Source organism: Ahaetulla prasina, chromosome 2 (genome assembly GCF_028640845.1).
Source record: "Ahaetulla prasina isolate Xishuangbanna chromosome 2, ASM2864084v1, whole genome shotgun sequence".
Classification (NCBI taxonomy): Eukaryota; Metazoa; Chordata; class Lepidosauria; order Squamata; family Colubridae; genus Ahaetulla; species Ahaetulla prasina.
This window is the reverse complement of record NC_080540.1, coordinates 147,999,894-148,027,694: the sequence shown is the minus strand read 5'-3', so window position 1 is coordinate 148,027,694 and position 27,801 is coordinate 147,999,894. Positions and strand designations below refer to the sequence as shown.

General features: G+C 43.0%; 1 protein-coding gene across 3 annotated transcripts; it reads right to left on the bottom strand.

The window, feature by feature from the left end:
• Window positions 1–206: 206 nt before the first annotated feature.
• On the bottom strand, window positions 207–27,696 carry TROAP (trophinin associated protein). Of its 3 annotated transcripts, none has more exons than XM_058173293.1 (17): window positions 27,598–27,696; window positions 26,442–26,643; window positions 22,811–22,973; window positions 21,223–21,380; window positions 18,071–18,152; window positions 17,112–17,200; window positions 12,731–12,846; window positions 11,904–11,947; window positions 10,628–10,785; window positions 9,199–9,289; window positions 8,977–9,101; window positions 7,610–7,669; window positions 6,470–6,544; window positions 5,433–5,531; window positions 4,170–4,488; window positions 2,923–3,095; window positions 207–716 (listed from the first exon to the last, which is right to left on the bottom strand). In XM_058173293.1, the coding sequence occupies exons 2-17, from the start codon at window positions 26,613–26,615 to the stop codon at window positions 645–647; spliced, it is 1,998 nt and encodes a 665-aa protein (XP_058029276.1). In that variant the 5' UTR covers window positions 26,616–26,643; window positions 27,598–27,696; the 3' UTR covers window positions 207–644. The 3 variants fall into 3 exon arrangements, with proteins under 3 accessions (XP_058029276.1, XP_058029277.1, XP_058029279.1); XM_058173294.1 differs by having other exon boundaries at window positions 11,904–11,944; XM_058173296.1 differs by having other exon boundaries at window positions 22,832–22,973.
• Between the last annotated feature and the right edge of the window lie 105 nt (window positions 27,697–27,801).

The window sequence follows — 27,801 nt, the reverse complement described above, 5'->3', positions numbered from 1 at the left end:
CATTTCCCAGCTTTGGCTGGTGGATGACGGCAACCTGAGAAGGATTTTGCAACAGCAATATTGTGCTTTGTCACTATGTAATTTGACTTTAGGTAGTCCTCACTTACCGTTTCATTCAGTGGCTGTTCAAAGGTATGACAATGCTGAAAAAAAAATAACTTTACAACCAATGGAGAAGAAGAAATGGAGGTAGAAAGATTGGCTATTGGTCTTTATTTTTCTATTTCAGTACAGGTACTGTTATTAGCCCACAAAATGTGTAAACCAAAGTTTTAGTCCCTTCGTACAGTAGTTACCTATGATCAGGCTCCCTCTTCCCTTACAAACACAGTGATATGCGTAGGAAGCACCTGTAACAAAATCTGTCAAGGCAAGGCTATTTCACAGGGTGGCTTTATTAAAATATCTTCTAAACTCATACCTTTTTTTTTAGGAAAAAAAAACCAAGGCAATTCTTTAACAGCTATTAAATTAAAAAAAACACCTGCTTGCAATTAATGTTAATGTACCCTGGAAAATGCAGCACCCTCTTGTAGTTCCTTGTCACAATGGCTTTTGCAGCTTTTTCTCCTTCCTTGTCAACTATTGCCAAGCACTTCTGTCTCCCATTGGCCAACCCCAAAACACAGGCACGGCTCCTTTTTTCAGGAGAGTGGAGTCCTTTCTTCCTCTGAAGGTGGGGAAAGAGGTGCAGATGCCAAGATGGGTGTAAAGTGCTGATTAAAGAGAGAGAGCAAAAGTTTTAGCAAAGGTATAACATATAATTCATTGGCCATTATCAAGCTTCTAACATTATCTGATCAAGAACGTCTCCTGAAGTGGGATGACAACTGCTACATCTCTAAGGACTAAGTTTATTCCTTAGCCTCAGGAGAAAAGCAGTTCCAGATAACTTTTTGAAAGTGCTACATTACCAAAATAGTAATTACTATGGGACAGAAAAGTATTTCTAAAAATTATAAAAGGAAAAATCCACAGATGTGTCTCACGAAGAAAAAAAAAACTGTTAGAAAATTCAACCCTTCATTATTATTACTCAAAGCGGCAAACATATCCAGCATAGCTCCTTCTTATATTTTCCCCACAACAACAGCCTTGTGAAGTTAATTGGCCTGGCTCAAGGTCCCCCTGTTGTGACCCAGGCCCAAGTAGGTAGTAAGGAAACTCAGTCAGTGAAAATATTGTTATTCGAACAGCTAAGAATTACTTCATTCCCAGTGTAGTTCAACTAAATTAAAGCAAATTCCTCCCAACACAAATTCCTCAGTCCTATCGCAAACCTTGGTCCAATTAGGCAAACTGCCAAAGGCCTTTCTTGGCAAACGTTCAGAAGTCACAGATACAAAAATAAATGCAAGACGAAGCTACCAATGTTGTTTTCCGGCAAAACCCAAATGCCGTTGCTGGTCTGTTTTAAGCCTTATGGGAGGGGCCAATCATCTCTTGGCCCTACTCCTGAGTCGTCCTCTCTGCTTGAGCTGCTCTTGCCTTCTGGCAGCTCTTCTCATGCGTGCATTAGGAACAGGCTCCTCCTGTTCCTCTGCCTCACTACTATCAGTCTCTGGAGGCTCTGGAATCCGCACCTCATTCCCCGATGGCCCTGGCCCTACTTCAGCCTCATCGCTGTCCGACTCCGTTGCCAGCTCTGCAGGCTGCTGGCAGACCACAACACCCCTAGCCAGCTTTTACGTCTAAAGCAGGACTTGAACTCATGGTCCCTTGCTTTCTAGCCTGATGCCTGGTGCCCAAACTGGCTCTCTTGCTTGCCCCTCTGTCAAAAAAAAAGAAAAAAAAAGACTAATTCTGAATAAATAAGACACGGCATCAAATCAGCTACAGATTTTAGTAACTTACACATAAACTACATGAATGCCTTGATAAGCTTCACGTAAAGGGGACACAGACAAGAAGAAGATGGACAATCTTGACCAACAGCAAGCTGAACTGCAATGCCAGGGGCCACCATTTCAGTCTAGGCAAACACAGCAATTAAAATGTCAGCAGTTTAATGGCAATCCGGTCTAAGTAGAAAAGAGCAAGCATATACCCTTTTGTTTGAAGAATGAGCCTGTCTTGAAATAAAGGTTAATATAAAGCTATCGGTTGCCACAGAAAACAGCTTAGAACATGCCTTCGCCATGATGAGAATGTTTCTGGTATGCCCCTGCTCTGCCCTCGGCAGACCTGCACATTTTGGAGCCCCTAATTCTACAAGGCAGGCATACTTGTGGCATCTCAATTCTGCTCAGAAATAGATACTTTTAAACCTAAACATTATTTTATTTTATTAAATTTATATGACACTGTCAAGCGACTCTGGGTGGCTTGCAATTCTCATAAAAAACAAAGGTACGAAACAATAAAACAAATTTTAAATCCACAGAGATTAAATAATTTTTTAAAAAACAAAATGCTACAGGGTGCAGCAGGGATCTTCTTCCTAACCTAATGATCGCCTCCAACATGGAGCATTCCCGTCAGGCAGAGCCAGGTTTTGAGCCTCTCACAGTAGGCCAAGAAACAGGAGGCGGTGGGAAGACAATTGCATCTCATGTGTAAAATACCTCATGTTAGGCAGCACGTTCAATTCAAAATTATGGGAACATGCATAAAAGGCCCGTTTTGTATATGCATATCCCACTGCAGATCCACTGAATTTGGGCAAACAAACAAATAGACTCGCCCTTTGCAAACCATACGGAGTAGACCATTTTTTTTTAAAGTGGGAAAATGGTAGCCCATCATACACAAATGCCCGAAGGGAAACGATTGGCATCCCTTGAGCTACAGCGTGCTTTCAAAGAACAACATGAATCATTCTTTCAGCTAAATATTTTCTGTAAAACATCAGGAGTTGCTTTTGGCTTGTGTAACCTTGACTTGCCGCTCGCCCAGCCCGTCGGCAAGCGAAGCCCATCTTACCATGGTATCGTGAGCGTTCAGCATTTTTGCTACCGGGTCTTGGCACCGATGTGCTGAGGGCTGAGCCAGGGAGGCAAGGCGAGAAGTGTAGAAGGCACATTCGTCATTTAGGCAGGCTTCATGGAAACGAAGGGGGGCAGTGCGGAGGTGATCCAACCGTTGTTTTGCGAGACCTAGTGGGGCAAACAGAAGGAGGCATGGACGCAGGCCGACTATAGACAGTTTTTTGGTACTTCCTGACTCTGCTATGCTCCTGGTGAACTAGGAGGTTCCTGGGTTCCTGTTCTGGCTACTTTCTGGTATGTCATCTCTCTCTCTCATGGGGATCTTTTTAAAGCCCCCAGATTAGATTTGTAAGACACTTTTCCAATGCATTCTTCTTCATTCTCATAAGGAGCAAAATATATTTTGCCAGGAATCCCTCATTTCAGAAAAGTATCCCATTTTCAGGCATTCCTGTTGTCATTGCATGCATAACTATAGAGTTGTTCACTTCCAGAATGTTCTCCCCTTTTCCTGGGCCAGGTCTTTTGAGAAAATACCTTATGTGCCCTCCATTCCTTCACAATGCTTCAGAGTCCCTTGCGATCCTTTCAAGGATCCTTCTGGCCTTATGATTTGTCCTCACAGGGAACAGTGGAGAAAGGATACCTGTCAGTAGGCTTAAAGACTATAGGGAGTCCTTCTGTCACACCGCCAATGTATGCCTCAGAAGACAGCCTGCTCTTGACAGATTGTCCATCCGGTACTGCTTCAGTATTCTCAGCAGGTTTCTCCAGTCATCGGTGAAAAGGGGGTGTTTGGTTGGCAATCTTTAATCTTTAGTTAAAACTTTGTTTTTAATCTTGTGGAACTAGCTCTAACAATCTCTGGCCAACCCCACTTGTTCTGAAAGTAGACCTTAAGGTATAAACTGAAGACCTATGACCTATCTGCAGAGGTTTTGCTGTCCATGAACTATGATCAAGTCAGGACACTTCTTAAATGGCAAGTCTCAGATACTGAAAAGTGCTAGGAGCTGAATTCCAACAAGAAGCTCTAGAGCAGAGGCCTCCAAACTTGGCAACATTAAGACTTGTGGACTTCAACTCCCAGAATTCCTCAGCCAGCCATTTTGGAGTCCCAGGCTATAGAGCTTTTTGTTGTTGCAGATGAAAGTCCGGAGCCACCAAAATATCTGACTTCCTTAAAAATGCCTACCCACCACTACTAGAGACCTTTTCTTCAAGCTGTCTTTCCTGCCTCACCTATACTCGTCGCACTGGATGAAGGGCAGATGGCTTCTTGCGGGGAGGCCCTGGGGGAGACGTGCAGCTGGCTGGAAGTGGTGCAGGTGGAGCAAGGTGCGGGGGTAACAGCCACATTATTCAAGTCTGTAGCCTGTACACACAAGCTTGGCTTAGGATCCTGGGGTGGTGTAGAAGATAGTTCAGGCTCAGAAGCCTCCGGAGTTGGTGAGCTGTGAACCGTCAAGCGCTTGTGCAATTTCTTTAGTGAGGGGGCCTCCTCATAATCAATGTCACCGTCCATCTCTTGCTGCAAGAGCTTGGCGAGGAGCTCAATACGCTGGAGGGAGAAGAACGCAAAAGAACTGTGAGGAAAAAAGATGTCCCCAGCCAGAATCCACAGGAAACATAGTTCACCTAGCAAGCGACATGGCTCCACCTCATCTGCACTCGACTCGTTTCTCCGTATCAGAGGCAGATGAGCTGCTGCTCCCCACAGAGGACCTCCGCAGCTTGCTACTATACAATACAGCAGCCCCAACCACCCTGTACCATCCCTGCCACCGCACTGCCTATTGCTTTCAGAGAGCCGACTCCTGGTGACTCAGCAGTGGAACCCATGGAGTCTTTGTGGAAACCACACAGCAGTGTTTGTTGAGGCCTTCTTCTGGGAAATTTGCTGAGCTTCCACATCTGCAACCTGAAGCCCTTGGAGCCCTGTAGGTATTAGGCAGCTCCTGAAAACATCCATCCCTGTGTCTAGATTTTTAAGATTTTTTTAAATTCGACTTTTTAAATTCGGCCTTATTCAATAAGTATTTTAATTAGTGTTTTATCTTGTATTTATATTTGTGTTTTTATCAGGCTGTAAACCGCCCGAGTCCCTCGGGAGATAGGGCGGTATAAAAATTGTGATTAAATAAATAAATAAATAAATAAATAAATAAATAAATAAATAAATAAATAAATAAATAAGATCAGCCAAGTCTGCCGAGGGGGCCATTGCTTGTTTCTTGCCTCTTTAACAACCACCCTCTTCTACAAGTTTAACATAAACCACCGCGCATCACTTTTGGGAGCCATTCTGGGGGTCTGGGCCAAATCGGGGAAAGACCACAGGTTTACAGCCTCCCTCCAACAAACCCTACTTCTGTAATCTCAGACTTCGCTTGCAATCACCACATGGCACGTTCCCTATTTAAGACTCATTTCTGCAAAACAAAAATAAAAAATAAAACCCACCACAATTTGACTCCCTGTTGTGACTCCGGCTCCCGAGCCTACCTGAAGCTTTCTCATTTCTTTGCTAATCGCAGAAACAGCTGGGACTTTCTTCACCGATGCTGCCATTTCCTCATCAAAAAGACGCACAGCTATTTTCCCCTGTGTGTGTGTGGATAGGGAAATGTCACATATCACTTCCTCTGAAACACATCCTACCAACAGTCTGTCAAGAACAGGCAGAAACATGAGGAAGGTTTTTCTCCCTGGTCCATTTTTGGCTGGGCAATGATTTCCTGGCCCCAGCAAGCATCCTAGCATGGCTGCTATATTTTCATAAGGCCTGCCAAATGAACTTGGTTCCATTTATATTATTTCTGGTTTTACCAAAATGCAATTTTTAGGAACACAATCCTTTTTTTTAAGCCAGAGAGGCCTTCAGAATAAATTATTGTAGACCACATTTAGCTTATAAAAATGTACACACTGAGATTAAAATTTTATATTTAACAAGTTTAGTTTTCAATCAGAAATGATGTTTACCAAGAATTTCATAATTTGCAACAACAACGAAGTTAAAAGAATAAACAAGAAATGATGCATCCTAAAACACAAGCTATGCTGTATCGGCCTCCTATATATACAGTAATACAGTATACAGTAACATGATTATCTCTAAGTAAAATGAACTAACTGATTCTAAACCAAGAGTTATCTAGTCGGGCTTCCAGAAAAATTTAAATGAACATCTATGTATCTGGTATCTATGACATATTTATTTTATAATAATAAAGCTTTAGAGGTAGTCCTCAACTTACGATCATAGGGATGCTGCAAATGTCACAACTGTGAAAAATGGTCATAAGTCATATTTTTTCAATGCCGTTATAACTTTGAATGGTCACTAAACAAACTGTTGTAAGTCAAGGACTATCCGTACTTGTTTCAGATACAAATAAGAAAAATTGCTGAACTGTTCAAGGAACTTCGGGCCATGCGTTAGAAGGACTGAATGCCTTGTGACCTGAGGGACACAAGTCTTCATTATAGACATATTTTCTTACCTGTGCAATACCATTGTTTGCCATCAGAACACTTACCCAGGGCACAGGTGTGTCTTCCTCCTTGGAGCCAATAGCTCCCATCTGTCCAGTGACTCTGTCTAACAGTTTGACCTGAGAAAAACAAATCAGAGGACAGAAATGAATGGCTCTTCATCTACCAGTTCTTAGTAAAACATGTCAACGTATTCAAATTTCTTTAAAACCAAAATTTTGAGAACACATCCACAGTCAGAAGGTGAAGCGTCCAAATGATAAAATCACTCTGCATCTACTTTCTAACTCTGAATCCAAGCAACCAAAATAAGAATCAAATTATGGGAAGCAATTATTTGATGTGGAAGATATATAGAGGTATATAATTATTATTTGATAAATATTTTTTTAACTTGTGAAACAACCAGAGTCATGGGTAATAGGGTGGCATACAAGTTTAATTATAAAGTAATAAAAAATACTACTTCCCCAAAGAAAACTAATTCTTCTTACAGAAACATGTACCAGATGATATGTACACAGCCACAAGATCATCCATACCAACACATGAGCATCCATCCATGGGTATCTGCCAGGGTCCAAATGAATATGCATCCATCAGAAAAGTGATGTGGCTTATATACTTGCATCAAATATTATGATGTCAGTTGGTAATTGCAAGATTTGTATGATGATGTCATGATGCATCTTCATTTTGATACTGTGGCTTGTAACGGACACCCAAGTTTAGAAAAAATGCTAAATTGTGTTCTTGTGACATCAAGATTAATCTAGGTATGAATGACTAGAAAGTAATAATTGTATTTGTATACAGTATTTCCTTTTTGTAATCTTTTTTTTATATGAAATAAGGGAGTTATGGTTCTAGGGTAGGGATGGGAGTTTATGAATAATTAGCGTATTTTAGCTTATGATTGGTAAATGCTATACCCTGTATTTGCTCTGGGAAGCCGGGGGGGGGCGGGGAAATTGGAGGGAGGAGGAAGGTAATTAATTGTTAAAACTGTGGTAAAACTTTTTAATAAAAAAAAAAGATTAATCTAGGTTTGCCTCCTCTCTAACATGTGGAATAGAGGAAGCTGGTCCAGCTTGTGAGCCAGACTCTCCCTGGCTATGAGAAGCAAAATTAGTCAGTTGTCTAGTTTTTCACTGTTATGTCTTTTTAAAGTGATGGGTACCCACCCTTTTGTCCGTGGTACAGGCAGTACGAGGTATACGATGATGTGTCCAGGTCGCGCGACGCTGATTCGATACAAGAGAGAAGTATTCAGAGAATGACTGAATGGAATCACAGAGAACTGCAAGACGATACTTCAGAAAGGGGCAGATCTAACGGGGGGGAGGGGGGCTCATTATTCAATAACAGCATATTTAACATGCATCCAATTATGGCACTGCAGAAATGCTGCTAGTCAGAGGAAACAGTTCTGAGTAAGAGCGACCATCTTAGGACAGCTTAAAATCTTTTAGTCTCTTTTGCCTTTCCCCTTTAGAGATGATAGCTTCAACAGTAAAAGATGAGGCATATCACTTTCCATTTGATATACAGGTAATCTTCGACCTACAACCACAGGAATTTCTGTTGCAAGTCAAGTCAGGCCTAATTTTATGAAATTTTCATGACCGCTGTGAAGCTAATCATGTGGTTGTGAACCAAATCCAGCACTCATTAAGCAAAGCCAGCTTCTCCAAAGGGCTTTCTTTTTTGCCAAAAATTGGCCCAAAAAATATATGTTGCAAATCATGGTCTAAGGACCACAGGACACTGCAACCAGTCGTAAATGCGAGCCTGTGGGATCACATATTCGTGGAAATGATGTGAGCATAGGTTGCAAGTCACTTTTTCAGTTGAAACTTTGAACCATAGTTAATTCGATGGTCATAAATCAGGATTAGCAGTACACAACTAATTGAAAATATAATAGACTTTCCCATGGAGAAACTAAAATATTTGGGCCCGCCACTAAAAGCAGCAAGGCTAATCTGGTATCACTGAGCAAGTGACAATCGCTAAAATGTCACCATCTTCCACCTGCTGATACCTACAAACCTTTTAAAGGTGAGTGTAAATAAAGGAGAACGTAAAGATAATAATTCTACAGATACGTCTATATGCATCCTAGGGGCAATGCATACAAATTGTGAATTACAAATCCCAGCAGTCCCACTCAGTGTAATATGGTGAGGGATGGTGAGACTTACAGTTGAGGGATGATGAGACTTACAGTTCAGGAAGCTCTGATGGGCCACAATAGAGAAGCAAGGAGAAACATTTGGTTTCAAGAGAAAGAGGGTTTTATGGATTAAAAGCCATCAATGTTGAATTATGCCTGAACAAACCAGAAACTAGCAAACATTATTAATATGGGCCGGGAGTGGACATGCACATCTTACATATGGGCCAAAGTACTAAAGGATATTTTTGTCTCCAAGAACCCAGCAGGGCTAAACATATCCAGGTTTATCAACCATCAAGTTATTATCAAGAACTAGCTAGATGTTAGGGATACAGTTCAGACATTCTCAAGTACATTGCCTCAAGTACGAACCGAGGATTGAGAGTTAGTAATAGGAACTCTTCTGGCTAGTCCATAAGGTGACCATTCAGCATTGGAAGACCTTCCAAACGGTGTATTTGTTCGCTGGACTCCAGAAGCTTCCAACTTCTCTGGACCTGCAAAACAGGCGAGGCAGAAGTTAAAGATCAGAGAGAGGCGGTCATGGAAAGCTCCAAAATTGAAATGAAGTTCCAACCGCTCTGTAAACGGTACCTTTAGGGCCTGGAGTAGTACGGCACGGCACACGGCCATACTTCCCTGCTGACATAGTCATGCGGGGCTGGGACAGAGAGGGACCTTCTCCCTAGGGACAAGAAACAAAGTCAGTGGCCAACAGTCACCACACATGAAAGCTCCTCCTCACAGGTTGAAAGCTACTTAGCAACCCATCAACAACTACAGGTAATCCTCGACTTATGACCACAATTGAGCCCCAAATTTCCATTGTTAAGCAAGACATTTGCTAAGCGAGTTTTGTCCCATTTTATGATCTCGTGGCTCCCATATAACACCGATCCTGCGCAGGCTGCATTGGCTACCTGTGGTTTTCCAAGTGCACTTCAAGGTGGTTACCACCTTTAAAGCGCTCCATGGCATAGGGCCGGGATATCTTCGGGACCGCCTTCTGCTACCACATGCCTCCCACCGGCCGGTACGCTCCCATAGAGAGGGTCTTCTCAGGGTGCCGTCAGCCAAACAGTGTAGGCTGGCGACCCCAGGAGAGCCTTCTGTGGGGCACCTACCTCTGGAATGAGCTTCCCCAGGACTTGACAACTTCCTGACCTCCGGACCTTTCGCGAGCTGAAGACGATCTATTCTACCGAGCAAGACTGGCTTAAATAGGGTTTTTAAATATGGATTTTATTGGGGTTTATTTTATATTTTGTATTGTATTTTAAATTTTAGGCCATATTGAATAAGTTTTTTAAAGAGTGTTTTTATTGCAATATATGGTATTATTTTATCTGCCTGTTCACCGCCCTGAGTCCTTTGGGAGAAGGGCGGTATAAAAATTAAATTATTATTATTATTATTATTATTATTATTATTATTATTATTATTATTATTATTATTATTATTATTATTATTATTATTATTATTATTATCTTTCTTGTCACAGCTGTTAAATGAGGACCCAGATTGTTGGGGGCAATAAGTTGACTTTGTATATAAATATACAAATAGGATGAAGACTATTGCTTAACACTGTGTAAGCCGCCCTGAGTCTTCGGAGAAGGGAGGGATATAAATGCAAATATAAAAAAAAAAAGTCAATCGCTACAGTTGTTAAGCTTAGTAACACGGTTGTTAAGTGAATCTGGCTTCCCCCATTGACTTTGCTTGTCAGAAGGGAATCACGTGAGCCCGGAGACACTGCAACCATCATAAACATAAGTCAGTTGCCAGGCTTCTGAATTTCGATCCCATGACCATGGGGATGCTGCAATGGTCGTAAGTGCGAAAAATGCTCATTAGTCACTTTTTTTCAGAGCCGTTGTAACTTTTGAACAGTCACCAAACGAACTGTTGTAAGTCGAGGACTACCTGTGGACAGTAGGGTTAGAAGGCAGACATATGCAAGACAGGTGTCCTCCTGCATCTAGGATTACCGAGGGAAACCGAGAGATCTGATGTTGCTCACCTGCATATGTTCGCACCTTACAGACAGTTTCCGAGCATCTTTCAGTGGTACCCGCTGGGCCAGGCTCACTTTGCCTGTGGCTCCAAAGGCGGAGTGGCTCAAGCCTATGTTCAAAAGGATGCTTGCTTTTGCTGCCGGGTCTGGCGTGAACTCTTCCTCTGTAAGGATGAAAGATAAGGAGTGCCGCCAAATCTGCTTGAACACAACGGCAGATAATCCTTGGGCTGTGACCTAATTTGTACCACTTGCTAAGCAAAGTGGCCATTAAGCAAAACAGCATGTGGCTGCACTTTTTCAGTCCTGGTAGCCTCAGTTACGGTCGTTAGGCAAGAACCCCTTGCTTCTCCTGCCCCCTTAATAGAAAGGCAAGGAAATAGGCAAATTTGGGAGGGGGTGGGGGGTTTGAAATGGAGGCAGCTCATGCAGGGCAGGAGAATGTGGCCAAAGGACCCTGCAGTGGGTTGTAAGTGCAGGCCTGTCACCAAGCATCCAAATTTTGATCACATGACCATAGAGACATGGCAATGGCCATAAGTTTAAGGACTCAGCATAAGTCCCTTTTCTTTTTTTTTTAGCACCATTGTAGCTTTGTCTATGGAGATTCTCAGTCATCCCATGGTTGTCCCAAAGGTGTTTTTTCAAGAGGCAACTGGACTTTGTTTTTTCTTTGAAGACATTTCGCTTCTCATTCAAGAAGAGAACTGAAGAAACTTCTTGGACGAGAACCAAAACGTCTTAAAAAAAAAAAAAACCCAGAAAGTCCAGCTCGGGAGGGACACTCCTTTTTCACTGGCAGACAGTTGCAGGAGGCCATCGCAGCCGAAAACAGAGTTTGGGAACCCATTTTCTCTGGCACAGCACTCGGGCCGCCACAGGCACCCCTGATACGAGTGATGTCAAGCTGGCCACTCCCCCTGCCCACACACACCCCAAGGTCAAACACAACCCTGATGTGGCCCTCCATGAAATCAAGTTTGACACCCCTGATCTACACTATCTAGATTGATTTGCTCTCGCTCTCTCCGATATTGATAGACATAGGGAGAGGGCAAGTTTAGCTATACTCCAAAATAAGGAAAGAGAAGAGAATCTTCCCCATGGCTCTAGATCAGGGGTGTCAAACCCGCTCGCATTGTGGGCTGTATCGTGACATATCGCAATGTTTTTTGCCTTTGCAGAGCCAGGATGGGCGTGGCCTGTGAAGGCCGTATCCGGCCCTTGGCCCGCCAGTTTGACAAGCCTGCTCTAGATCATAGAGAAGAAAGCAGTCGCTCACCTTGCCCAGAGGTTCCTGTGATTTCCTTCCTGCCAACTGAGCTGCTTTTCAAGAGCAAAAGCAACAGAAAGTTAACAAGCATCAGAACTAGCGTGGATTTATGTGGCAATTCATAATGCGAGGAAAAGGAAGGCAAAGATGCGAGTTTAAAAACTCTCTTTTCCTTATTACTGAAAAGGTGAAAATACCTTCCTCCACTCTGAGGTGCCAAAAACACTCATTTAAAAACCTGCAAAGAAAAACTATGTAATTCATGAATAAATTACTCAACGTTCATAATTAGATTGAGCCACGCTGAGCCCAGTGTGGTAACTCAAGTCACCAAAAAACCATACAGGTAGTCCTCGATTTGCGATCACAATTGGGACTAGACAGTCACAAGTCAAGGCACGCACGTGACCAGACCTGATTTTACAACCGTTTTTATAGCAACTGTTAAACGGATTACACAGTAAGTCTGAATCCATTCTCCAAAATGGGTAATTATTTTTTTTTGCTGGAAACTGGCAAAAAATATCACAAGTCATGATCACATGACCACCGGACATTACAACCACTCCAAAATGTGAGCCAGTGCTCAAAATGGGGTCATGTGACTGAGGGAGGGTTATGCAGCGTGTCATTTTTGGATGGCCAGAAGTGCTTTATGAGCTACGAAGTACAATGGCTTGAGGCCATAGTAACTGCAAACCGTTGTTAAGCAAACGGTCCTAAGTTGAGGACTACCTGTAGCAAGCGGAACCACCAAGACTTTTATTTACTACAAATCATAATCCACCCACCCAAACCCCAACAAATCACAAGGGAAAATTTGGCCCTTTTCTCACCTTTGTGTTGACAACTTGCCCCCAGCAACATTGCTCATCTGTTTTGCCTCCAGACTGGATGCTGAACTGTCCCCTTCCACGGTCCCTGTGGGTTGGTTGGCCTTTGCCATCTCCACCTACACAAATAACAAATGCTAGAGCCACAGGGCAATGATTCCTCAGTGCGACTCCATTAGATAGAATATATATAGAATAGAATAGAATATTTTTATTTATAGACCGCCCTTCTCCTGAAGGACTCAGGGCGGTGTGCAGCCAAGAATAAAATACAGAGAGAAAACAATACAAAACTAAAAACAACCCTTAAAAAACCTATTCGATATGGCTACTTATAGATAAAATATTACCCTCTAAAATTTACAAAAAAATTAAAACCCATAAAATCAATTTGATAATTTAAAATTTAAGCGAGTCCAGCAAGACGAAATAAGTAGGTTTTAAGTTCGCGGCGGAAGGTCCTAAGGTCAGGTATTTGTCGGAGTCCAGGGGGAAGCTCGTTCCATAGGGTAGGAGCCCCCACAGAGAAAGCCCTCCCCCTGGGGCCGCCAGCCGACATTGCTTGGCTGACGGCACCCTGAGGAGCCCCTCTCTGTGAGAGCGCACCGGTCGTTGGGAGATAGACGTTGGCAGTAGACGGTCCCGTAGGTATCCCGGTCCTAAGCTATGAAGCGCTTTAAAGGTAGTAACTAACACCTTGAAGCGCACCCAGAAGACAACAGGCAGCCAGTGCAGTCTGCACAGGATAGGTGTTACATGGGAGCTCCGAACTGCTCCCTCAATAACCCGCGCAGCCGCGTTCTGGACTAACTGGAGTCTCCGGGTGCTCCTCAAGGTGAGCCCCATGTAGAGAGCATTGCAATAGTCCAGACGAGAGGTAACGAGAGCATGAGTGACCGTGCATAGGGCATCCCGGTCCAGGAAGGGGCGCAACTGGCGGATCAGGTGAACCTGATAGAAAGCTCTCCTGGAGACGGCCGTCAAATGGTCTTCAAAAGACAACTGCCCATCCAGGAGCACGCCCAAGTTGCGCACCTTCCATCGGGGCCAATGACTCGCCCCCAACAGACAGCCGCGACTGCAGCTGACTGTACCGAGGTGCCGGCATCCACAGCCACTCCGTCTTGGAGGGATTAAGTTTGAGCCTGTTCCTCCCCATCCAGACCCGTACAGCCTCCAGACACCGGGACAGTACTTGATAACCGTTGGGGTGGCCTGGGGTGGAAAAGTACAGCTGCGTGTCATCAGCGTACAGTTGGTATCTCACCCCAAAACCACTGATGATCTCACCCAGTGGCTTCATGTAGATGTTGAACAGGAGAGGCGAGAGAATCGATCCCTGCGGCACCCCACACATGAGGCGCCTCGGGGTCGATCTCTGCCCCCCTGTCAACACCGTCTGCGTCCGGTCAGAGAGATAGGAGGAGAACCACCGATAAACGGTGCCTCCCACTCCCAACCCCTCTAACCGGCGCAGCAAGATACCATGGTCGATGGCATCGAAAGCCGCTGAGAGGTCTAATAGGACCAGGGCAGAGGAGTAACCATTATCCCTGGCCCTCCAGAGATCATCCACCAACGCGACCAAAGCCGTCTCCGTACTGTACCAGGGCCGAAAGCCGGACTGGAACGGGTCCAGATAGACAGGAAGCCCAAGGCAGGCAAGAAAATGAGCAAGTAGATCATGGTGTCTATGGACATTCTCGGTCATCCAGATCATGGTTGTCCCAAAGGACTTTTTCAAAAAGCAACTGAACTTTCTGTTTTTTCTTTGAAGACATTTCTCTTCTAGAGGCATCTTGGATGAGAAGCGAAACGTCTTCAAAGAAAAACAAGAAATTCTCAATTGCTTCTTGGGGGGGGGGAACCTTTGGGACAAGTAGATCAAGACCACACACAGCAGACAGACAGAACTAAGGAAAAAGAAACCTAGATATAAACATGGCAGTTCCCATAATAATGTCCAGAACAAACAGGTAGCATATTTGTGTGTGTGGCCACATAGGGTTAACATAAACACATACAAAGTATGAATAGGAATATGTGCATGTGATGGTGCATACTGTTGTGGTCCGTCCGCAGCCTACGGAGCTGGCAATAGAGTCGGACAGTGATGAGGCTGAGGTGAGGCCAGGGCCATCGGGGAGTGAGGTATGGACTCCAGAGCCTCCAGAGACTGATAATAGTGAGGCAGAGGAACTGGAGGATCCTGTTCCTAATGCACGCATGAGGAGAGCTGCCAAAAGGCAAGAGCAGCTCAAGCAGAGAGGACAACTCGGGAGTAGGGCCAAGAGATGATTGGCCCCTCCCATAAGGCTTAAAAAAGACCAGCACCGGCGTTTCAACTTGTCGGGAAAACAACGTTGTAGCTGCGTCCTCTGCTTTGTGTTTTTGTGACTTCTGGACATTTATCAGGAAGGGCCTTTGGCAGTTTGCCTAATTGGACTCAGGTTTGTGATAACTGAAGAATGTGTGTTTGTGAGGCCTTTGTTTTACTTTGAGTTGAACGACGCTGGGAATGAAGTAATTCCCAGCTGTTCAAATAAAGTTTATTTTATCACAGACTGAGTTTGTTGCTACCTACTTGGGTCTGGGTCATAACACATACATACAGGTAGTTCTTGCTTAAGGAACTATTTGTTTAGTGAACTTTTGGAAGTTATGACAGCTCTGCGAAAAAAGTGGCTTACAAGTAGCCCTCACATTTATGAGGAATGCAGCTTCCCCACTGTTATGTGATTGCGATCTGGGCGTTTGGCAGTTGGCTTGCCAGTCATGTTATCCCCATTTGCGATCTTCCAGCCATTCGGGTAGCAAAGCCACTGGGGAAGCCGGTAGGAAGTCACAATTCAGCACATGATGTCAGGCTTAGCAACTGTGGGCGGCCTGCTTAACTGTGGCAGAAAGAGGTCATAAAACCGGGTGCAGTCATGTGACGGCTCCCTTAACAAAGCCAAGTATCATCAGAGGCAGCTCAACCACAAATACTGTACTTTCTGAACAGCTGGCTTTCCCAGAGGATGCCATAAGTGCACCAGGTGAGCAGACAGGAGACCACAACATGAGGTTACTTGCCAGGCAGCAGGGTAAACATTCTGATTAGCAATACTTGGCTGCAGAGACTCAGTCACCTCTGTTCTCTTTGCTGGAAACAGTGCCTGGCTGGTGTATGGTCCCTTGTGTATGAATTTTATAGACTCCTAGGCTGGCTGACAATCTTTAGCCAGCTCTTCAACTTTGGACCAACTTTGGGCAGCTCCTCTTTGAAAACACGCTTTGCAAGGCTTAACTGTGCACTCTGTTGACATTCCTGGCTATATTGCTAAATACACACACACACCACACACAAACACACAGACACAGTTCCCAAGTATTCCCTATTGATAGACACTGTGGCATCACTGAAGTTTGAAGAGCTAGGAGGAGGTTCTATAGAAAGGTTTTAGTTTTGTAAGCTGGGCAGAGTTGCTGAGAGTGAGTGGGCAACCTAAAATAATTAAATTAAATTAAATAATAAAATAAAAAATAAATAAAAATAAAAAATATATAAAGAACAAAAAAAAAATAAAAAAACAGAAAACAAAACAAAACTGTAAGTAACACTTTAAAACCAAATTAAGGCTTCTACAGATAATCCTTGACTTATGACCAGTCACTTAATGACTCTTCAAAGTTACAACAAACCTCAAAAAAAAGTTACTTATGGCCCATCCTTGAAGTTACGAGGTGCCATACCATCTCCAAAGTCATGTGATCGTATTTTGGGCACTTGGCAACTGGCTCTCATTTACGATCCTTTGCAACAACCCACAATCACGTGTTCAAGTTTTGTGAATTTTTTTTGTTTTTCAAAAAAAAAAAAAAGCCTAAACTGGATTCAGAATTACTTTAGTTGCTTAACAATCAAACTTGCTTAATGACCTTCATAAAAGCAGTCATGAAATAGAAATCAGTCACCAGTCACAGGTCTGGTCACAATGCCTTACAAGCAAAGTTCCAAGCTCAATTGTGATAATAAGTCAAGGACTACCTATACACCATTTTTCATTCTTCTTAATGGAAAGGCTTACCTCTCATTATACCTCGGTTTCTCTAGAGTTTGCAACTTATAGTAATACTCTTTTTTGAAAACTGCCTCAACTGGGCCATTTCTGACATCAAGGGCCAGAGATTTACAGGTGCAGACAAAGTAAAGAACTTTATAATACTGTGTCCCAACACTGAATAGGAAAGTGATGGATTTTCATTTACTCTTACTAAATGAAAGCTCTGTTAGTTGTACTACAGAGCCTGATGCCGACCATTCAACATCCTTACTTTGAAGGGTGTGTTTTGGGTTTTTTTTGCTGGTGTTTCAACATGCAAAAGAAAATCAACTACCTACCCCGGGCTTCCAATTCTTGAGTGTGGTTGACAACTTTTTAAGTTGTTGAGCATTTAAGCCAAGGCTCAAACACTGTGGGTGATCCATATCTGTGAAGGGGCAAGAAAAAAAAAATCAAATGGATGACATGGCACCAGTGGTTTCAGAACAATTTTCTAATGCCTGTAAAGCAGGGGTCTCCAATGTTGTCAACTTTAAGACTTGTGGACTTCAACTCCCAGAATTCTTCAGCCAGCTTTGAAGTCCACAAGTCTTAAAGTTGACAATGCTGGAAAGCCCTGTAAAACATGGTCTTCAAATATTTCAAAACCCAAGTTAACTGTATCATGAGAACTTCATGAATAAATCTTAAGACAGTGACTGAAGCCTGTTTTCCCAAAAAGGGGAAATCCAGATTAAGTCATAATAATAATAATAATAATAATAATAATAATAATAATAATAATAATAATAATAATAATAATAATAATAATAATAATAATAATATTTTAATTTGTATACTGCCCTTCTCCCAAAGGACTCAGGGCGGCGCACAGCCAGAATAAAATACAAAAAGAACAGTACATATAATATTAAGAACAACCCCTTAAAAAACTTATTCAATTGGCCAATAATTTAAAATACAATAACACCCTATAAAGTTTACAAAAGTTTAAAAATCCATAAAAACAAATTAAAATTTTTTAAATCAAGCCAGTCCAGCTAGACGGAATAAATAGGTTTTAAGTTCGCGGCGAAAGGTCCGAAGGTCAGATCGTTGACGAAGTCCAGGGGGAAGTTCGTTCCACAGGGTAGGAGCCCCCACAGAGAAGGCCCTCCCCCTGGGGGCCGCCAGTCGACATTGCTTGGCTGACGGCACCCTAAGGAGTCCCTCTCTGTGAGAACACACCGGTCGCTGGGAGATAGAAGATGGCAGTAGACAGTCCCGTAAATATCCTGGTCCTAAACCTAAGTCATACCTGTTGAAGCAGACGTAGAGATATGGGAAATGCGAAAAGGGTTCATCGTAGGAGTCTCTGTACCCAGGGAGCTATGGGCATTCTACGGAGAGAGAACACATATCCACATTCAATTTTTAAAAGACAATGCTTGAGCGCCAGGTATCTCTAATATTTATTTATTAAACAAATTTATACAGGTACGGTAGTTCTCAACGTACAACCATTCATTTAGTGACCGTTCAAAGTTACAACACTGAAAACAGTGACTTGCAACCGGTCCTCACACTTACAACCACTGCAGCATTCCCAAGGTCATATGATCCAAATTTGGGAGCTTGGCAATCAGCATGTGTTTAGGACAGATGGGACATCCCATTATGTGATCGCCATTTGCAACTTTCCCAGCTGGCTTTTGACAAGCAAAGTTAATGGGGAAAGCCAGACTGCTTAACAACTGCATGATTCACTTAACAACTGCCTTGGCTCATTTAACAACCCTGGGCAAAAGAAGATAGCAAAATTGGATGTGACTTACTTAACCACCTTGCTTGCTTAACCCTGGTCTCAACTGTGATCATAAGGCAAAGATTGCCTGTATAAACAACGGTGACTCTGAACAGCTTACAAAATTAAAAGTCCACAGTACAGAAATCCATTAACACACTCTCCCACAGTGGCAAAAAACACAATCAAATCAGTCACTTGATTGGCTCCATGTCAACATGGGGTCCTGAAGAATCTCATGTTCAGGCCCTTCTGGAAAAGTAACAGGAAGGGGCCAATCTTATCTTCAGGGAATATTCCACAGGAAGGGAGCCACCTCTAAAAAGGCCATGGATCTGAGGACTGAGGACTTTATTTATACGTCTACTTTTTCCTCTGTTTCAGCCACGGAGATTTTTTTTCTAGGTTTAGGAAAACAGCAAGCAAAAAATCCACAAAGAAAACAAAATACGCATGCAGTTTGGATGGGCTGAATCCTTTCCCAGTAAACAGAATACTTATCTATTAATTTCATTTGTTATGTCCGCTCACTCCAGTAGACTCTGGGAGGCTTACTAAATCCAATTACACAGCTGAAATATTTAAAAGCATCAAAAACATAAAACAAGACAGACCAGACTAAAAGCAATACACTAAAAACCTGACGAGGCCCCCGCAAACATAATAAGATTTTGTGAGATGGGCAGCTACATAAATCAATTTAATAAATAAAATGAAAATAAAACCAGTCTGGGAACAGAGCCAGGTTTTAAAGGCCGTCCTGAAGCCTGGTAGAGTGGTTCCATTCACATCTCTGTGGGATGTTGTTTCAGAGGACAGAAGGCATATTTCTTTGGTCCCATAAAGAGACAATGTTTAATAAAGGGGACTTGAAGTGTACCTTGTCTGTGTAAAAATACTAGGCAGGCAAAATACCAGATAGACAATTGGAGATAGGCAGTCCCTCAGATAGCCTGGCCTGATGTCATGAAGGGCTTTGTAAGTAATAAACAATATCTTGAATTGCACCTAAAAGTCAATTAACAAGCATAGTGTTGTGTCTGCGCCCCCGCCCCGAGCCGGGGCCCCTGCCAGAAAGTGACTCGGAAAGTGAGGGGGAAGGGCCATCAGGACTTACCTCTGGAGCACCGGCTTCCCTGGCTCAGTTCCAGGAGCTAGAGGCAGGCCAGGTGGATGAGATAACGAGGCCTCCGTCCCCTGACTCTTTCCCCCCCCAGGCCACGCTTCCAGACCCGGCTGATGGCAATCAGGCCTGGCTGGACCCTAGGTTTCGTAGGCAGGAGAGGCGGGAACAACAGAAGCAGGGGTGGGGCAGGCCTAGGAAGTGCTGAGTCATGGAGCCACACCCCACAGGATATAAAAGCAGCAAGGGCTGCTAGACCACTTCATGGCAAGCAAATCAACTGCTTAACGAGAGCTGAAGTACTGTTTGTTCCTGGTTGACTCATCGGCATCAAGGGAGATAACAGAAACACTTGGCAGACGCTTGCTAGTTTGCTGCCGGAAGCTGATAATTGCCGGCTAATTAAGTCATCGCTCAGACTGAAGTGAGGGGGACAGAACACATAGTTACTGTTCATATCGCTGCATTTTGAACCAGCAAAAATAGTCTTGAAGGATAGCCCTGAGTAGAATTCACTGGAATAGTTCAATTCTAAGGCAAGCAAAGCTGGTGTATTGGTGAAAGTGCTAAGCTATGAAACCAGGAGATGATGAATTCTAGTCCCCCATTGAGCAAATAAAGCCTGCTGGGCGACCAGCCGAACCTACCTCATAGGGTTATTGTGGGGTAAATAGGATGAGGAAAGAGTGTTAGGTATGAATCACAGCCATTCCATCTTTTCAGAATTGAGCTAAAGTCAATCCTTCTCCATCCAGAGCCAAACAACCTCCAGACAGAACATCAACGGTTTCACTTGTGCAATCCAGGGTGGAAAAATATAAATCTCTCTCTCTGTGTGCGTGTGTGTGTGTGTGTGCTAATTCTAGAGTTATGCATGCACATTATAACTGGTTTCACACATCATGCTATATTAAAAAAAAATTGTTTACCTTTAGCATTACATGTTATAAAAACCAAGCTGATGGTTTATCAATAATCATGACAATGTATAAACCAAATTAGGAATTATTGCATTTGTACATCATTCCCGACTGATATTGTGCTGGAACTAGAACTTTACAAGCATCCCACACCCAAAGGGGAGAAAAAGGATACGGTTAAGGTAATATATTACCAGATGATCAACCTAAAGGTACTTTTTCAAGAGGCAGCTGAACTTTTTTCTTTCAAGACGTTTTGCTTCTCATCCAAGAAGCTTCTTCAGTTCTGAAGTCTTCTGAAGTCAGAACTGAAGAAGCTTCTTGAATGTGAAGTGAAATGTCTTCAGTGAAAACCAAAGTCTAGTTGCCTTTTGAAAAAGCACCTTTGGGACAACCATGACCTGGATGACTGAGAATTTCCATAGACGGCTCCAGATGATGATTATCATATTTTCTCCCTTGAACCATAATAGCAATTAAGGGTCATCATTAGTTTTGAACTACTGCATAAAGAAATAAGAAGTGCCTGGCTGGATACCTGAACTGCCCCATTTTAACTCAGTAAAGCAGAACACGCAAAACAAGTGAGCCCAGCAGAATTCTTGCCCATGATGGAGACTTACCCCAGTGCTGGTTAAGCAGGCTCTCTTCCCTTTCAGAGGAACTCGCTGGGCTAGGCTGGGCTTGTGAGCTACACTCACCATCTGGTGAGTCAGCCCTGTGTTGGATAGTATGCTGGCAAGAGCTTCTGGGTCAGACACAAACTCAGTTGAGTTCACTTCTGCAAAGAAAATTGGGATTTGCATTAGCCACCCAGTTAAATAATTGTGTTTGGGAGGAAAAAGCCTCAAGCAATTAATTATACCAGATACCAAGAAAAGAGTCCCTAAAATCTGCACCATTTTTCCCAAGCTGGACTCAAACGCAGAGTTAGAAAGAACTAGATTTTTTTTAAAAAAATCATTCATCTCCAATTGAAAACAGGCTCCCTGTAAACCTCATAGCCTACCATAAGAGCTACATCAATCCAAGTGTGCTCTGTCACAAACAGAAAGGGATCAAATCAGATCAAACCTTTTAATATGTGGTTAAAGAGCAGCAGAAAGGAAGATAATTTATCCATGCGTAAAATCTAATTTCAAGACTGATCTGGATAATTTAAAGCAGTTGAGACATAGCAGCAGTGGATTCATCCATAACACCAAGTTGTATGTGATGTTACCATTATCACTTAGTGTTAGTTACAAACCAGTCCTCATTTTAAAAAAAAACACATCCTAGTACTGCATTATATGCTGTTGATACAAACTACTACCACCAATCATTGTTACGATTAACCACAATTCCACACAACCCAACAAGCCATGGATTATCAAGTACAGGAACAAAGATCCTGAGGTTCTTCTTGAAATATGCAGATTATGGTTTGGCGCTGCAGAGGGACATCTGTGACTCACAAAACTTTGCTGAGAATATAACTTTCATAATTCTCAGCTATTAGCAACATTGCCTGTGTCAGTGGGAGTTGAAATTTAACAATACCATTCCCTAACTTAAAGTTACTAGTCCATCACATCCAAAGTTAACTGCCTACAATGCCTAAGCAAAGAGCCAAAATTCTATTAAGTGATGGCTCATTCAAGCAGGTTAAAAATAATGTACAAAAACTGATCCATCTCAATAAATAGACCTGCTTGCCACCCATCTCATCTAGAGCCAATTCTGGGCGGCTTATAAACATTAAAAGCCAATAAAACATGGCAGCAATAAATAGTACAGTAATAATTTACAATTAAAAGATGGGGAGGAAAAGAGCAGGATGCACACGAGAGTGAGGTGGAATCTCGTTTTAATCCATTAGCCACCTCCAGTGTGATGTGCTCCCATTGGGGCTCAGGCCAGCTGGCAGAGCCAGGCCTTTAAACCCTTACGAAAGTTCAGGAAGAGGAGTGCGGAACAATAATCTTTATACCAGGGGTGAAATGCTCCCAGTTCTGACTGGATCTCGCGATCCGTTAGTGATCGTGGCTGGTGGGTTTGGTGATCCGGTAGCGATGGCAGAGCAAAGCTCCGCCCACCCGCCCAGGTGTCATTACTTCCTGGTTTTAACCAGGAAGTAATGTGTTCTTTACTGCACACATGCGTGACACGCGTGTGCGTGCACTTCCGAACCAGTAAGGAAGGTAAGTAGATTTCATCCCTGCTTTATACCTTTGCCATGAGACATATCACCTTTATTCCTACAACCGGAGGTGGTTAACAGCATGTCTGATAAGGGTTCTCTTGTTGGGGTCTTGGGGGGTAACCCAGCTGCAGATTCCAGGACTGGACTGGAATGAGCCAGTTCGCAAGTCTTCACTTTGGAAGAACATGGCTGTAGAGAAAACAAGAGGATTAAATTCAGGCTGCTACTGTCTTCCTACAAAAACATTCCCTAATGGTAACCTAGTTAGAGAAGAGCAGAATGAGTGTGAAGCCTGGTTCCCCGCGCCCATATCTACCCCGGCCCTTCTACCCCGAGCACAGTATCCTTCCGTGAACAACTGAGGCCGGAAACAGAACCCCAAAGGACTGTCCCAAACGCCCTTTATTTAATTATATGTATAGCCTACCCCATTCCCAGCAGACTCTCATTCATCCATAACTATAGAGCAAATGTGTGTTTATACCAGTGGTGGGTTGCTATCGGTTCTCCCCGGTTCTTGCGAACTGGTAGTAAACGTTTTGAGTAGTTCGGAGAATCGGTAAATGCCACCTCTGCCTGGCCCCGCCCCCAATCTATTGCTGCCTCCTGACTCCCAGAGATGGGCTAGAAGGAAAAAATCAGAACTCACTTGACAAAGAAGAGGGGAAAAAACAAGACACTGTCGCTTTAAATTGAGAAGCCAAGAAGCCTCCCAACTGATAGGCTAGAATGAAAAAAATCAGGACTCAATTTTCAGCCAGAAGATCACTTGGCAAAGAAGAAAAAAAAAAGCAGCTGTTGCTTTAAATTGACACAGCAGCTGGAAGAAGATTTTTACTGGCAGCAACAGTTCGTTTCTGGGTCAGCTGAACAACAAACTGGATAAGAGGAGGGATTCTTATATGGTTCTATGTTTTTGAAGTTTTGGGGTTTGTGCAACATGGGCTTTGTGTTTTTAAAAAGTTTTGGGCAATTTCCATTGTGAAGTATCCTGTCTTGAATGAGTTTTCTGCCTGCTTGTAAATGGACCGGAACTTCCGGCTTCCACTTTCTGTTATCTCTAAGCACCAGTAGCTGTTTTCTGCTTACAAAGTTTCCTTTATGCAGCTGGCAGGAATGTGGAATTCCAGGCAGGTTCCTTGTTAGCAGCTTGATTTTTCCTTGTTTATCTGGAAGCCTTTTCTTATGAGTAATATTTTATTTGGGAAATAAAGAGGGGGGAGTTTGATTCCTTCCCAAAACAGATTAGTGGTGTGGGGAGGGAATGGGGATTTTGAAGTAATCTTCCCCTGGAGTGGGGAGGGAATGGGGATTTTAGGCCAAACATCAACCATAATACTAATGACTGATTTGAACAATATGCAGGTTGTATTACATGAATGGCTATTTTATATGTGAAATTATGACTGAATCCTATATTGATTCACACTGTCAGGAAGTTTCTCCTTAGTTTTAGGTTGCTTCTCTCTTTGTTCCATTTCCATCCATTGCTTCTTCTTTTGCCTTCTGCTGCTTTGGAAAATACATTGCCCTCCCCCTTCTTTCTGGCAGCCCCTTAAAAGCCTGTTGCCTATCACACTCTTGGGCAAAGCATGTGAGCCATTTCCTCCTTTCAGTGGTCCATGAAAGTACATCTATAGTATGTAGATAATAAAGTTGGAAAAAAAGGTGAACAACATTTTTGCAGAACTATAGATACGTTGAGGCTGGGTGTGACAAAGAATGGCTGGGAGGGGAGGGGCCAGGCGAGGCACCCCTTGACGTGAGTGACATTGAGTTGACCACGCCTACCTAATCTTGTGACCATCAAGCCATGCCCACAAAATAAGCCACATCCGGTAGTAAAAAAATTTAGAACCCACCCATGGTTTATATGTATCTATCTATACACACACACATAAAATTATTATTTTGTATAAATTACTCATCTGGGAAAAAATCCTATATCCAAAACCATTAGCAATGTACAGTAACACTATTATTAATAATGGCTAAAGATGTAGAAAGCGGCATTATTTTACTTAATACAATCACTCTGCTCCAAATGTTAGACAGAAACCACACCATGACTTTGAAAGAAAAGCACTCTGCGTGGAGGACCTCAAACAGCACCTGGAAACTGCAATCTGCCTTCTCAATAGCCTTCTCTACAAACAGGTTTTGACATATGTCTATCAACATTGGGTCCGAGATGGCTTCTTGAGGAGGTAGCAGTGTAATTACCATCTCACTTATAGGTTCATTGACTATCTCAAAGATCAGATTGCACACAGCTGATTCCAGACACCCTTAACTACCAGGAGAGGCATTGACCTAAATGCCAGGTAGATGAGTTAACAATCTTAAGAATCCTGTTAATTTCTAGGTGAAACATCCCAGATAACCGGACAGAATGGTGCCTTAATCAGTTTGCATGGAGTCCTAATATGGGCTCTTACCCATGGTTTTACCTCATCTTTCTTCAGTGGTTCTCTAGGTGCAATTTGCCATTTCATTCCCTGGAGCTTCTTAGAAGTCCAGGGAGCTCCATGAGAGATCAAATAAAAGCAATCCAATCCCTTCATTATCTACCAATTTGAATTCTGGGTCCAGGCAGGATTGATTTCAAACAACGGCTCAACCTTCCCTATGAATAGCCTGACCCAGATTCCCACCATATTATCTCCCTGACATCATTTTGATTGTCGAAATTCTGGTGAACAAGCCCAGAAGCTAAAAATTATTGGAATAAAATTAAGACATGGCTAGAAGAAATGACAAAACAACATATTGATTTAAAACCAGAGCTGTTCCTATTGGGTATCCTCCCAGAAAAAATTAATTTAAAAAATGTCTATTTGATTATACATGCAATAACAGCTGCAAGGATTGTTTTTGGGCAAAATTGGAAAGCAGAGAAAATACTTTTAGAAGTAATTACAAAATTTTTAGAATGTGCAGAAATGAATAGATTAACTTTGATAATTAAAGAGAGGATTCAGAATATTTTAAGATATAGGATCAATTTTACCATTGGCTGGAAAAGAGATATAAACAAATTAAGAGTTATGTAAGAGAATGGTATAATTAGAATATTGTATTTTTGGAGAAATGTTGTAATAGATTAAGTGAGAATGAAGACAGAAAAAACAACAAAAATGAGAAGTCACAGAGAAAACACTGAGATGTCACATGGAAGGGATCACTGATGTATTATGTGTTTTTGTGTGTATAAAATAAAATAAAAAATTATCCTCCCCAAAAAATTATCTCACTGACTGTCAGAATTGATGTGAAGCTATGAAGAGGTGCCTTGCTTTAACTGAGCTTTCAATGTGGCTCCCCAAAGAGAAGCATGTACCAGAGGTATTTCTATGAAGCTAATGGTTTGGGTAATGAAATGTCCACAAGAAAACTTTCAAGCTCAGCGAGCACCTTCATTTCAACCCTGAGTTACAAATATTCTCCTTTACTGTATATTAGTTTTTGGGTTATCACTTTTTGGTTTTTTGGGACTGGGCCAGTTTATAATACATACACTTCAAATAACTGTTTTGAACAGGGCAGCTCTGTAGAATTGATTCATAAAGAAAAATACAGCCAGGTGCCAAAACAAACAGAAGCAGAAACTTAAAACCATACAAGCCTAAGTCAAAAGCGAGTCCATCATGTTCACACCTGTGGCTGGGATTGTCTCCACTCGGGAGGGTGTCTGCTTTTGGAAAGCAGTGGGATCTTACTGCTGCTCAAAGTGCCCGCAGCCGGCAAAATGTTTTCCTTCCAACCTGGTTTGTCAGGGGTCTTTGGAAACGGCAGTGATCCTTGTTGGTTTTCCTTTCCTACTGGAGCCATTTAGGATCCTGTCTGCCTGGGTTTGCACCTACATCAAAAATAAGAAAACAAGCACTGCAGCAATTACCAGGGTGAAATACAACCCGAGTAGTCCAACATGCCACAGTCGTAGTTTATTCACTGTGCATTTTTGATTACATCCAATGTTATCAGCACTTGACGGTCAATTACATCTCCCCTAATCCCAGAGCTTTTACACATAACAGTCCTACATAATAGACTAACATTGTAGTAACTTACACACTGTAAGCCGCCCTGAGTCTTTGGAGAAGGGCGGGATATAAATGTAAATAAAAAAAAACATACTAAAAGACTCCGATTGGCTTTGCAAAGCTGGCTGGGGAATTCTGGGAGTTGAAGTCCGCCAGGCTTAAAGTGGCCAAGGTTGGAGACCCCTGGCTTAGAGCTCCATGATATTACAGTAACTGATACGTCGAGAGTAAGGAGGAACTGGGTTAACTCACGTTAATGTTTTGTAGGAATAACCCACAAAACAAACCCGCCGTGTGTCGTTTATCTATGACAAGACATAATCCTAGTTACCCCGACAAATAAATGCACCTCCTCTCCCCATTCCCCCCTAACACCGAGTGGGACCGAAGTTTGCAGCGAAAGGTGTCAGCCTAAGGCAGGGGTCTGCAAACTTGGCTCTTTTAAGACTTGCGGACTTCAACTCCCAGAGTTCCTCAGCCAGCTTTGCTTTGCTTTACTTTGCAAAGCTTTGCTTTACTGGCTGAGGAACTCTGGGAGTTGAAGTCCACAAGTCTTAAAAGAGCCAAGTTTGCAGTCCCCTGGCGTAAGGTTTGACAACGGCGTAACGGTCTCGCTACAGCCCCGCCGTCTGCACTACAGTTTCCCGAGAAAGAGAGAGGGGAGAAGGGTGGAGGGGGCTTCTCAAGTAAACTCTGCTTATGCTTCTCCACCACCCCGGCCAGTTTCACCCGGAGCAGGGGGGGGGTCACCCTTCTTCCCCGTTGCTCACCTGCTCCCTCCCGATCATCCCCTCTCCTAGCAAAGCGAGAGAGGCGCAGCCGCCGGCTCAGTTCATAAAGCAGCAGAAGGCGCCGATTGGTCCATCCGGGAGATCACGTGGTCTGCCAGGAGGCGCGGCTAGAATGCTGAAAGGAGTTCTTCGGGTGGGGCGGCCGGCCAAAGACCGGAAGAAGGACAAAGGGAGGCGTTTGAT

Bases quoted from the DNA above. Each gene is read 5' to 3' on its own strand.
- TROAP (XM_058173293.1), bottom strand. From the start codon at position 26,615: ATGGCTCCAGTAGGAAAGGAAAACCAACAAGGATCACTGCCGTTTCCA. The intron at 22,974-26,441 runs GTGTGAACATGA...TTTTCTCTACAG, and splicing joins GGAGACAATCCCAGCCACAG to CCATGTTCTTCCAAAGTGAA. The intron at 10,786-11,903 runs GTGAGCGACTGC...TCATCCTTACAG, and splicing joins CACAGGAACCTCTGGGCAAG to AGGAAGAGTTCACGCCAGAC.